We start from the raw sequence: 12,584 nt of genomic DNA, 5'->3' as shown, positions 1-12,584 counted from the left end.
CAGTAATGCAGCCTACTGCAAGACCAGGTATTATCTGGCTCTCTTTGCATTGCACTTTGGGAACTGGGGCTCAGGAGACCCACCCCAAAACGCTCACACTCTGGCTACTGCTACTGCTGTGAGTAGTTAACTGTCTTTCATCGCTGAGCCAGGAGTCTCTTGTTTTCTACCAGCATCCATGAAATTGTGACAGGTTAACTTGTTAGCCACAAGCAGGGTAAAATCTCACATTCTTCACACATCTTGACACTGGTCTTTATTTTTATTTTATTTTATTTTATTTATTTTTTGAGACAGAGTCTCTCTCTGTCGCCCAGGCTGGAGTGCAGTGGTGCGATCTCAGCTGACTGCAACCTCTGCCTCCCAGGTTCAACCAATTCTCATGTCTCAGCCTCCCCGAGTAGCTGGGACTGCAGGCCCATGCCACCACACCCGGCTAATATTTGTATTTTTTTAGTAGAGACGGTATTTCACCATATTGGTCAGGCTGGTCTCGAACTCCTGACCTTTGGTGATCCGCCCACCTTAGCCTCCCAAAGTGCTGGGATTACAGGCATGAGCCACCGTGCCTGGCTGACACTGGTCTTTAAAATTGTGGTAAAATTTCCCCTAGAAACCATTTTGTGAAGTAGTTCCATGATAGCTTTCTCTATTCTTCTATGGAAGTCAGTCTGTTCAAGCTTTTTATCTTTATGGTTCACTTTAAAATCTTTGATGTGATCATTTGTCTGAGGCAGAGGGAAGGGATCTGTTGAATGAACTTTATTTTTACTTTTATTTGTATTTTCGTTTGTGGTCTCCTTGGTTATCTTCCATGAAGAACAATTATTGTCATTTTAGGCAACTACAGGATCTTCTTAGCTTGTAGTAAATAGGAAAGTATGTTTAGTAGCCATAATTATAAAGATGAATGTCTTTTCTGTGTTTGCTTTTTATAGGTGGTAGTTGTACAGTCATAAAAATGAATATTCTTTTTGTTTTTCTACAGGTGGTGGTTGTACAGGCAATTAGTGCTCTCTGTCAGAAATACCCTCGAAAGCACAGTGTCATGATGACTTTCCTCTCCAACATGCTCCGAGATGATGTAGGTAGACTACTTTTTAATCATAGGAAGTTGCTGTCTTAAATTCTTAGGATTGCCATGAAATACCATAGTGTTTTAAGATTTATCATCTCAGTATGCCTCTCAAGTAGTACACTAAGTCTGGTTACTGTCTTATTACTAAACATGCCATTGCTTTGCTTTCCCCACTTGGAGAAAAGACACTTTTGTTTCTTTCATAAAAGGTGGGAAATGAAATTTGAATATTATAAGCATAAACCTTGGAGTGTAAGCATTTCTCCAAAATGTGTCCCTAGAATGAATGGCAGTTTTATCTTCTTTTTTGCCAGGGAGGCTTTGAGTACAAGCGGGCCATTGTGGACTGCATAATCAGCATTGTGGAAGAGAACCCTGAGAGTAAAGAAGCAGGCCTAGCCCACCTTTGTGAATTCATTGAGGACTGTGAACACACTGTTCTGGCTACTAAGATTCTACACTTGTTGGGCAAAGAGGGCCCTAGAACGCCTGTCCCCTCCAAATATATCCGTTTTATTTTTAATAGGGTTGTCCTGGAGAATGAGGCTGTCAGAGCTGGTGAGTCACTGGGACACTGATATTGACAATGCTGATCTTTTGAAATACTTAAGAGAGTGATAATGAAATTGGAAAATGAAGTTGCAGGATTTATTGGATGGTGGGATTTTAGAGCATGCTTAGGGCCCAGATATCTTTCTTTGTACTCAGTTTCCATCCTCATTTTTGCCTTAGATTAGACAAATAACCCTTCGCTTTCAGTAAGATAGGAATACTATGATGGCTTATCCATTTTTTCAGTTATAGCCGTAAGCATGAGTGTTTGTAGAATTTGTTTATGTGTTTCTCTATATACATTTTTAAGCGACTTTTCCTCCCTAATCTTTCTTTCCCTTAGCATATGAATAGATCCATATCTCTCCCATTAAAGATGTAAACTGTCTATGAGCCTTTCACTAGCTACTGACTCTATACTTTCCTTCCCCTCGGAGATAAACTTGAAGTAGCCGTTATTAGCTGCCTGCATGAATTCATTATCCATTTTTCTCTTTAACTCAGAATAATGTAGCTCTCCCTTAAAAATCCTCAAGTAATTTTATTGAAAATTACTTATAAACTAGTTGTAAAATCAAGTTAGATACTTTAATGTTCTTACCTTTGTTTACACTCAGTCCACTTGATGTGCTATTGACTGAACACTTCGTGAAACCCCATAGCCTTGGTTTCCACAATAGCCTACATGTTTCCATCACTCCTCACTCTTGTTTATAGAGCTCCTCTTTCCAGCACCATTCCTTAAAATATTAGTTCTCTGTAAGATTTTGACTTCTCAACATCTACATTCCTCTTGGTGATCATTTTCAGAGCTCTGCTAATAGGCTGTGACATTCCAATCATGTCTCTTTCCTGAACTTGTTTGTCCAAATAACTTAAAGCACTTCAAACTCAACCTGAAATTCAAACTAACCTCACATTCATCATCCACTCAGTTATCAAGATAGAATCTTGTTCTGCTGCCTTACAGCCCCTATCTGTTCTTTAGCAAAGCGCTTTCAATTGTGTCTCCTTAATATTTCTTCATTCTCTTCTATTTGCGTGGTGCTGATTGAGGCTGTCATCCATTTCAGATCCCTAGCTATATGACTGCTTCTAGACTCACATATATCCAGCCTATTCTTTACACTCTGCTAAAAAAAAAAAAAAAAAAAAAAAAAAAAGGCGGGGGGGACTTTCAAATGTACAAATTTATCTCATATTTAATATCCTTTAATAATAATGTTGAGATTAAACCATACCCTAATTTTGTTTTATTGCCAGTCTCTCCCTTGTCTCTTCTTGCTCTCCAACATGGGTCCTATGCTCAGCCTTGCCCAACTGTCTGGTACTATACCACACTTTCTTCTCTGGGCAGGGGCCATTCGAACTTGTTATTTTCTCTGCCTCTAATACTCTTATCCTGCCTTTTTCCTCTGGCTAACAGTACTTGTTCTTCAGATTTTAGCTCAAGTAATATGTGTTAACTCTTTGTCTTAGTTTTCCACCACCAATTCGGATTTAGTTCCTTACTGTGTGTTCACATAGCGTCCTGGATATATTTCTTCCATGGACTTACCTATGATGTATTGTAATTCTCTCTCTACATACCTATCTTTCCCACTAGAGTGTAGCTCCTTGAGATCAGGGACATGTCTTTTATCTGTCCCAGTACCTAGCACAATTCCTGACAAAAGTTTGGTGAGCAATGAATCTTTGTTGAATGAGAGGAATTTTAATAATAGAATTTCTTTTTATGCTTGGGGCTGGTTGTTTGAGATTAGAGCTTAATGACATCAGTGTGATATATAAGGGGTTGTGGTGGGGTGGAGATATAGCTCCTACAGAAAATCTATATGAATCTTTTTCCTCAATTTTTGGAAGATTTTCCTATTCAGAGCTCTCTTGGGCTTGCAGAATTCTATTTATGCTTAACAGTATCAAAGAAATAAGATCAAGAAACATTCAATAAAACAAGAGAGTTTATCTCCACTGAACATGGGGACGCTTTTCTAATTTTTTTTCAAATGGTTATTGGTTAACTCTGAGAAACCAATATTTATGTACCATAATTGTATGCTTCATTATAGCTGCTGTGAGTGCTTTGGCTAAATTTGGGGCTCAGAATGAGAGTCTTCTCCCAAGCATCCTTGTACTCTTACAGAGGTAAGTTAAATAATGTCTTTTTTAAAAAAAAAATAAGAATTCTATATGGTTAAATAGTGAAATCCTCATTCTACCATAGGGCGGATGCACTCTAAGCCCTAAGAGTAGAGCTATTGGAGCAAGTCAGGGGCAAATGGCAATTCCTTTCTCTTTTTAGTAATTATGTATACCTCTCAATCAATCTGATGTGCTATTGACTGATCACTTCATGAAAGCCCCTAGCCTTGGTTTACACAATAGCCTACATGTTTCCATCACTCCTCACTCTTATTTATAGAGCTTCTCTTCCCAGCCCCATTCCCTAAAATATTAGTTCTCCATAGGGTTTTATTTGCTAGGTACATGTCACATTTGATTTTGGCTTTCTCTCACATGATTTTGAGAAAGTGACTTAAATACATGTGCCTCAATTTGTACAACAGGGGCTTACTTAAAAAAACTGTTAGGTAATTCACTATGCAGAGTTAAAAATAATAGTTTTTCATTGTCTTCATGACTCTCTATTTGATGAGGAAAAGACTTGCTTTAGCAAACTGTGATTGCATCTTATAATTGAAGCAGATAAATTACAAGCCAAAGGTTGGCTAGTTTACGTAAAACAAATTGTCATTTGAGCAATAACAGTGGCTGGATTTTGAATTTATCTTTTTAGTATCCTTGGAGAGTATAATACTCCCATTTTCTAATTACAGAGAAGTCTAAGTCTTCAACAGGGTCATGTAGTTACAGATGGAAGAAAAGACTCCAGACTGCTATTTCATGTTCTTGTGCTCCTCGTTATTTTAATGCCTACTTATGTAGTGCTTGTGATTCACAGTAGCAGTATTTCTTTAGTAATTCAGAGCAGTACCCAAGATTTGTGAAGACTTTAGGAGCCACTGTTGGCTATTGTTGAACACTTTTTTAAAGATAGTATCAGATGACGACCTGAGCTGTGTCCTTTAGATTTGGTAGTAGAGCTATTGGAAGTCTTTGGGGTACTGTGACATGACTATTCTGTTTCCCCTGGACAGGTGTATGATGGATACTGATGATGAGGTACGAGACAGAGCTACCTTCTATCTGAATGTGCTGCAGCAGAGGCAGATGGCACTAAATGCTACATATATCTTTAATGGTCAGTGAAAGCCAAGGATGTACACTTTTGTTCCTCAAATGGTGTCTTGGAAGCATATTTCATGATTTGCATATGAGCTAACTTCACTAGGCAAATGCTTGGTTTTTGTCTTTGAGTGCACTTCCATTTCTAGAGAAACCTGTGTTTATAGGATATTTTCTAATTTGGTAATGATAATTCCTATGCAACAGTCTATAAGAATATAGATTGGGCCCTTACATTTTTTAGGAACGTTGCTCACTTATTCCTGGTTCTCCTTGAACTCCCTCTTGGATGGGTTTACGTTTTTCCCATTTTCTTATGCTATCATTGTTCCCATATAGCTAAGTTGCTTTCTTTTCTGGGAGGTACATACGTTTTGTTGAAAATGTGTATGCTATGCTCCCATGTTTCCTTGAATGAAATAAGTCAGTTTATAAGTTTATAAGGTAATTTCAAGAATATCCTTTATTTTTATATTTAGGTTATAAAGCTTTTGGTTATATTTTTCTCTTCCTTCAGAAAGCTTAGATAAATATTACAAACCTGGGCCTATTTGGATTCGAGGATTGGCAAGAGGTTATAATGCTGAGATTTCTCTATGTTTCACAGGTTTGACGGTCTCTGTACCAGGGATGGAAAAAGCCTTACACCAGTACACGTTGGAGCCTTCAGAAAAACCGTTTGACATGAAATCAGTTCCTCTTGCTATGGCTCCTGTCTTTGAACAGAAAGCAGGTTAACTCTATTCGTTTTTCTATGTATAAGTAGTTTTGCAAAACTAAAAAATATTAGCATATTTTCTCTAATACTCATTTAATTGTCACTCTTTTTTTTTTTTTTTTTTTTGAGATGGAGTCTCGCTCCCGTCGCACAGGCTGGAGCACAGTGGTGCGATCCAGTCACTGCAATAGGTAGTCACTGCAACCTCTACCTCCCGGGTTCAAGCAAGTCTCCTTCCTCAGCCTCCCGAGTAGCTGGGATTACAGGCATGCGCCACCACACCTGGCTAATTTTTCTATTTTTAGTAGAGACTGGATTTCACCATGTTGGCCAGGTTGGTCTTGAACTCCTGACCTCAGGTGATCCACCCACCTCGGCCTCCCACAGTGCTAGGATTACAGGCGGGAGCCACCGTGCTCAGCCGATTGTCACCCCTTCTAAATCTTTTAGATTTAAGACATATTTTTATTAGAGTTTAAAAAAAACTGGTTTTTACATAAAAGCAGTAAGATGAAATGCACTCCAAAATGAAGGGTTTTTTTTAATGCAAAGCATTACAGTATCTGAAGTCAGTTGCCACTGTGCATCTCAGAGCAGTAATAGTGCTGTCGCCTCCTATTTTTATTTTCTGAAGTTGATAATCTCTAAGTTAATTGATTTTGTTATTGGAGGTTCGTCTTAAAAGAATTTATGGGAGACAATCATAAAAAATATTCCCAAAGAATATCTAACTTTAAAACTTAAAAACAAAAGAAGTCATAAATGTTTAGTGGTTAGAACACAAAACTGGGAAGAAACAATTTTATGCTTATTTTCAACATTTTCAGTTTTTCTGTTGATATAAGTAATTTTTCCTATTTTGATCATGAGAAGATTTTTAAAATAAATTGTTTTTCCTTTTCTGAGTAATTTTTGTACATTCCAGTCCATTTAAAGCAAATTCTATATTTTTAGGGCTTACTTTATGATTCCACAACATATGTTCACTAAATACATTTTAATTTGAGTGTCCCCCCACCAGAAGTGATAGATAACCTGTAAGTATGATTTAGTAATAGCTCATTATATATCTGCTAGAAATGTCCGCTCTCCTCTCTTTCTGTCTGCATTGCTAGCTTGATAGTAGGGGGAGAAGTTCACTTACTTGCTCATATCTGTCTTTATAGAAATCACACTTGTGGCTACTAAGCCAGAGAAGTTGGCTCCTTCCAGGCAAGACATTTTCCAAGGTATGATGATTTGATGGTTAGACGTAATAATCTTTCCCCTAGGCATTGTAAATATAATAAAGTCCACCAGTCTTACTCAAATTGATCAGTTCTCAATATAGGAAATCTTTGTGTGGCTGAACACCATAGGGTATAGTTGCTGAGGCTACCTGGAGTCCATGAACTTTCCAGTTTGTAATTGCTAATTGGGAATGTTTTTCTTTTCTGTATCTCGTTGGTTAACAGGGAACTCATTGTAAAATAAGTATTTACTTTCTTTTTTTTTTTTTGCTTTTTGCTTTCATTAATATATAAGCTTACTTACTTGAAAGATTACTTCACTAAAACTTGGGGACATATTAGTTGAATGTTCAACTATTAGTAAGGCTATGGAAACTAAAGCATTTTTTTTTTTTTTTTTTTGAGACAGAGTCTCGCTCTGTCGCCCAGGCTGGAGTGCAGTGGCACGATAACGGCTCGCTGCAAGCTCTGCCTCCTGGGTTCACGCCATTCTCCTGCCTCAGCCTCCCGAGTAGCTGGGACTACAGGCGCCCGCCACCACGCCTGACTAATTTTTTTGTATTTTTAGTAGAGACGGGGTTTCACCATGTTAGCCAGGATGCTCTCGATCTCCTGACCTCGTGATCCGCCTGCCTCGGCCTCCCAAAGTGCTGGGATTACAGGCGTGAGCCACTGCGCCTGGCCAACTAAAGCATTTTTTAAGCATCCAGACTAAAGTCTTTGTCCCTGTCTTCTTCATAGCCTACGTTCTTTTTTCTTGATAGAACAATTGGCTGCCATTCCTGAGTTTCTGAATATAGGACCCTTGTTCAAGTCTTCTGAGCCTGTTCAACTTACAGAAGCAGAGACAGAATATTTTGTTCGATGTATCAAGCACATGTTTACCAATCACATCGTGTTCCAGGTAAGATAATGCCCTTGACTCCTGTAGAGATTTAGTATAAACTGGTATGCTTTGAGACAAATATCCTTTACCTGTAATTCTAGTTTCTATTATAGAGAATTAATTTGGCAGAATTTCTGGTTTTCTTGCTTAACACCAGAGCTATAGAGATCCCTTCATGTGATGGGTAACTTTTGATGGTTAAAATCTAAAGGACATAAAACTGAAATGTGTGAAGAAGTTGGACAACATAAAGTATAACCAATTTTCTAAAATCAGCATTTAACATCAGGGTAGATTAAGTGGGCTATTCTGAGAACTTAGATTTGACAGCCATCAGACTTCTGCCATCTTGTTTGGTACAGCAGTCTCAGGAAAGAGAAAAAACTGATGAATAATATAAACAAAAGACCTCAAGAATAAGGCTCTCCCTGTTGCCAAAAGAAGAATCTTAGGAGGAGACCTACCCTGCTCTGTAGAGATAGAAGGTATAGTGGGTTCCAGAGCTGAGTAGTGGGTTATGAGTAGGAAGGATAACTTGTTATCCTTCACAGCTTTTCCATTTACTGACTTTTCAGTTTGACTGCACCAACACTCTCAATGACCAGCTGCTGGAAAAAGTGACAGTGCAGATGGAGCCATCAGATTCCTATGAAGTGCTGTCTTGTATCCCAGCCCCCAGCCTTCCTTATAACCAACCAGGAATATGTTACACTCTTGTTCGTTTGCCTGATGATGACCCTACAGCAGGTACTAACCCTCAGAAGGGAGGAGATACGTGATTCAGAATGCATTTCCTTGTGAGCTCCTCAACTCTTCAAATGCTCAGTTTAAGAATGTGATGCTTTTCTAGAATTTAATGATAATGAGTATTTGTGTGTGTGTGTTTGTGTGTGTGTGAATATATATATTTATAAAATGGGTTACTGCTGCAGAAATATTAATTTTAAAACTAAATCTCTGAGTAAAATTTGCTGAACACTTAATCTTAAAAGAGAAACTGAGTGTATATAGCAGTAGCACAAAAAGGAACTCAAGCTTTCTGTTGGAATAATGTGACCACTTGTGAGAGTTCATATACCTGGTCTCCTATGAAGAATCTTGACCCTCTTCTCCTCAAAGTTTCTATCTAGTTAGATAGAACTTGGTTATGTAGTAGATTGTTGGCATTTTAAAATACATCATTTTCGAAGGTCCTGTAGCATAAGGCTGGTGTCTGAGAGCATGTCTCAGCCTAGTGAGTAGCTTAGCCAACCATGTGTGTCCACATTAAGAAGGGCTTTTGATTCCCTGCTTGACCCATATGCAGTCTTTGCAGAGTGGAAAAATAGCCCCTAAAAGACAGCCAACTAGTGCCAATAGTAGTATTTACTTATTTGGAGACTTGGGAAGGTGAATGTCAAGTATTTATTCTACTTGATTCCCCCCACTATCATTTTCCTCCTTGATTTCTTCTCTTCTCGTGTTCAGTGCACAATATTTGTAACTGTTACCCAGTTTTCACAGAAATAAGCACACACATCACATTTATGTTTTGAACAACTTTTACTGCTCGTAAGTACAGGAGAAACAGAAGTTAAAAAATTAACAAATACTGGGAAAGTTACAGAGTTACAATAAATCATAAAAGCACTAGTAAATAGTTATCCCTGGTCATCATTCAGTTACATTTGGGGCTTAACCTGCTTTCTTTTAGCCCCTCTCCAAACTCCCTTCTTAGATGTTGGTTCCTGGGAGCCCCTGTCCAGTCTTATCTGTGTTGGGTGATAGACCAGGCTACTCAGACTCTAGCACGAGGTAGATTCACGTTGGCACCACTGCTGTGTCTGAATCCCAGATTGTTCCCTCTGGCCCTGGGTGGAACTCTACTTCTATTCTTTAGCCACCCTGGATCCATAAACCCCCTGAGTAGGAAGGCACTTTCCTATCTGGCCTCCAGTATTTCTCCTTTGAGCTCGAGGCTATCTGGCTTTAACCTTTAATTACCTCCTTTATCCCTTCGTGAGGTTTCTCTAGTTCCATTTCCTTATAACTTCGCTTTCTCTCCTGGTCTGTTTTTCTCTCCAGTTAGATTTGTCTGAAATATGTCCACTAGCCAGTAATTAAGCTGGCTGTACTCTTAAGTAAAGCTAGTTTTATTTACCTTTTTCTAAACTAGTATTTGGGCCCAATCTTAATGTAGTCCTGTGGTTTCTACCATTGTCTGGGGAGACTCTGCACTTCATCAGTTCTTTTCCAGTAGCCATCCCTCCATGTTTCAAAATTCCTCCCGCTATTCTACCTCTCACCAACGTCCTGTTTTTTAAGGGATGCTATCACTTTGCCACTTAATTTCAGAGGGAAGTGAAATGCTGAACCCATTGAAGAATCAGTCCCTTGCCAATTGAGAATACTAGCTCTTCCCACTTCCCCAGGTTCATTTTGCTAACTAATAACTCAGGTGGCTCACACCCCAGAAAGTATTCTTAACGGAATCTAAGAAGTACAATTTTATAATACCAAAATACACAAAACAACAATATAGAAATTACATATAGTATAGGAAAAAACCAACAACAGAAGACATTTCCACCAAGAGAGGAAAAAGAGGAGAGGTTTTCTTGCCCCTCTTCACTAAGGAGTTTTAAAACATAGATCTTACAAATTAGCCCAGAGATTTCAACATTTGGTCTGCTGGCTATGGACTCTTTTGCTTGATGGTTTGTTTGATTTTTGTTTATAAAAGTTTGGCATTTAGGGAATTGTTTAAAGTTTTGTTAGTAGTAAGTTTATATTTGACCCATCATATACCTACTTAAAAAACAAACTCCTTTCTATTTAGTTTTTTGTCACAATTCTCAAATTTTTAATCCGTGGCCAATCTAAAGTCTATGCTGTGCAATGGAAGAAGTGAAATACCAGGGCATAGATGGTAATAGGTATCTTTTACCCATTCCTTCCTTTTTGCATTTTCCCATCACAGATATTCCAAATTTTACCTATCACCTCAAGGTCTTAAACATCAATATGTCTCATTTCAGAAAAATAATATTTTTCCTTATAATCAGTGGAAAAACAGAAATTCTTGGTTTGATTTCCTTCAACTTGAAAACAGTATAGCATAATAGAAGGGAATATGGGTTTGATAGACAGATGAGGATTTGAATGCTGGCCCTGCTACATACTGACTGTGTGATCGTGGACAAATTATTTGATCTCTTAGGACCGTTATAGGATGAAATGAAATAAAATGAAATAATAGGTAAGTTACTTCACATGGTGCCAGACAGATAGAACCTTTTGGTGTTTAATTCTAGAATTATCCACTTTCTTCCTTTATCCTCTCTAACTAAAATCAAGTCTTCCAGAGTTCAAAAGACACATACCCTCTAATCTCTTCCAGAAAGTTGTTCCATCAATTATTCCTTTCTTTGATCTATCTTTAATCTTTCCTACTCCCCTTTACTTTATAAATGTATAAAAATCTACCCTATCTGAAAAAATTTGCTTTAACCCAACATCAATATATTACCATAACACCTTCTCGCAAAGGTTGGGCAATTTCTTGAAAGACTATGGACATCCTAAGTCTCTGTGTAACTAGTCCTACTTATTATCTTTCGTCCTCCCAGAATTTGTCCTTTACCTAAAAAGTTTTAGAAAAGCCTTTAAGGCAACATTCCTTCTAAGCATTCATTCTCTTTCAGCAGCTCTGTTTCCCCTGAATATTTATTGCACCCAATAATTGTAACAATATATATTATATACACAACATTCTACCAATTATTCCCCATGTTTGACCTTTTTAATGCAACTACCAACTTAACTTTTTATTCCACTACCTATTCAAAACCATTCTAATCTTTATATTGCTTTTATTTATCAGGTTTTATTGCATCATATTTCTTGTTATCTGGAACCATTTCAACAAATATTAATAACTTATTTTAAAACAGTCTTTAATAGAAAATAGTCATACTAAGATCAGCTGTAACAGTACATGTATGTGAGTTTATTTTCTCTGATTTTCATTGGAAATATTGCCTGCCATATAATGATTCATAATTATTTTAATTTCTTGACTTTCTGCCTACACTTCCTTAAAGTGCCATCTTAAGCTACTGTAGTCGCCCTTCCATTATTTTTTGTTCAGTATTAACCATATTAACTTGGCATTCTGTACTTAAAAACACAACTTCAGTTAAGTAAGATTTGCCTCAGAGTTTTTTACTTTAACTCACCTCCACTCACCCACTGGGATCCATATTAATAGGCTCAGTGAAGCTTTGCATTCTTCTAAGCCAAGCATTTAATCTGAATTTTAACTCAAATACTAAAAAAAGCAGTATTGGTAGAACATTTGATTCAGCCACCCTTTCCCCTTCCTTTATTACTAGAATTTGCTTCAGTCTGGCTTTAAAATCAATATTCCTGCAGTCTAACCCATTGAAAGATCTGCCAGGATTCTCAGTCTGAGATCTGCTTATTTACCCACTCATTTGTCACATACCCAGTCTGCCATTCCTCAAACTCACTGAACTTTCCCTCATTTCCTTTCAAGCCCTCTTTCTAACCTATTTGATACCCCTTTTCTACCCCATCATCTTCAATGTCTCTAATTTTTGTTGCTGACTTTGCTTAAATGATCCTATCTCTACAGAATGCAATTTAATCATGGTGTACCCACTCATTTCTGCCTTTTGCCTTAGGGGAAAAACAAAACAAAACCCTGCTCTATTGGTACCGCCCAGTCTTTGTTCATCTGTCCTTGAAATTGATTCACAATGTGAATATGTATAAGCTTCCTCATGACCCACCTCCAGTGTTCAAAACATTTCCTTCCTGTTCTCTTGGTGTCCACCATACTTACCTGCATCCTTAGCTAGTAGAACTGACGTT

At 37.8% G+C, this 12,584-nt stretch overlaps 1 protein-coding gene across 1 annotated transcript in view; it reads left to right on the top strand.

Moving 5' to 3' along the window:
* The window catches only part of COPG2 (COPI coat complex subunit gamma 2), a 158,405-nt gene that overhangs the window by 108,746 nt on the left and 37,075 nt on the right, over positions 1 to 12,584 (top strand). The window contains exons 13-20 of the mRNA XM_031013057.3: positions 989 to 1,084; positions 1,393 to 1,636; positions 3,700 to 3,775; positions 4,789 to 4,892; positions 5,484 to 5,609; positions 6,761 to 6,823; positions 7,588 to 7,727; positions 8,285 to 8,456. Coding sequence (XP_030868917.1) covers positions 989 to 1,084; positions 1,393 to 1,636; positions 3,700 to 3,775; positions 4,789 to 4,892; positions 5,484 to 5,609; positions 6,761 to 6,823; positions 7,588 to 7,727; positions 8,285 to 8,456 — 1,021 coding nt within the window. The remainder of the gene's footprint in view (positions 1 to 988; positions 1,085 to 1,392; positions 1,637 to 3,699; positions 3,776 to 4,788; positions 4,893 to 5,483; positions 5,610 to 6,760; positions 6,824 to 7,587; positions 7,728 to 8,284; positions 8,457 to 12,584) is intronic.

This window comes from Gorilla gorilla, chromosome 6 (genome assembly GCF_029281585.2).
Source record: "Gorilla gorilla gorilla isolate KB3781 chromosome 6, NHGRI_mGorGor1-v2.1_pri, whole genome shotgun sequence".
In the NCBI taxonomy this organism is placed as follows: Eukaryota; Metazoa; Chordata; class Mammalia; order Primates; family Hominidae; genus Gorilla; species Gorilla gorilla.
This window is presented reverse-complemented; position numbering and strand designations above follow the sequence as displayed.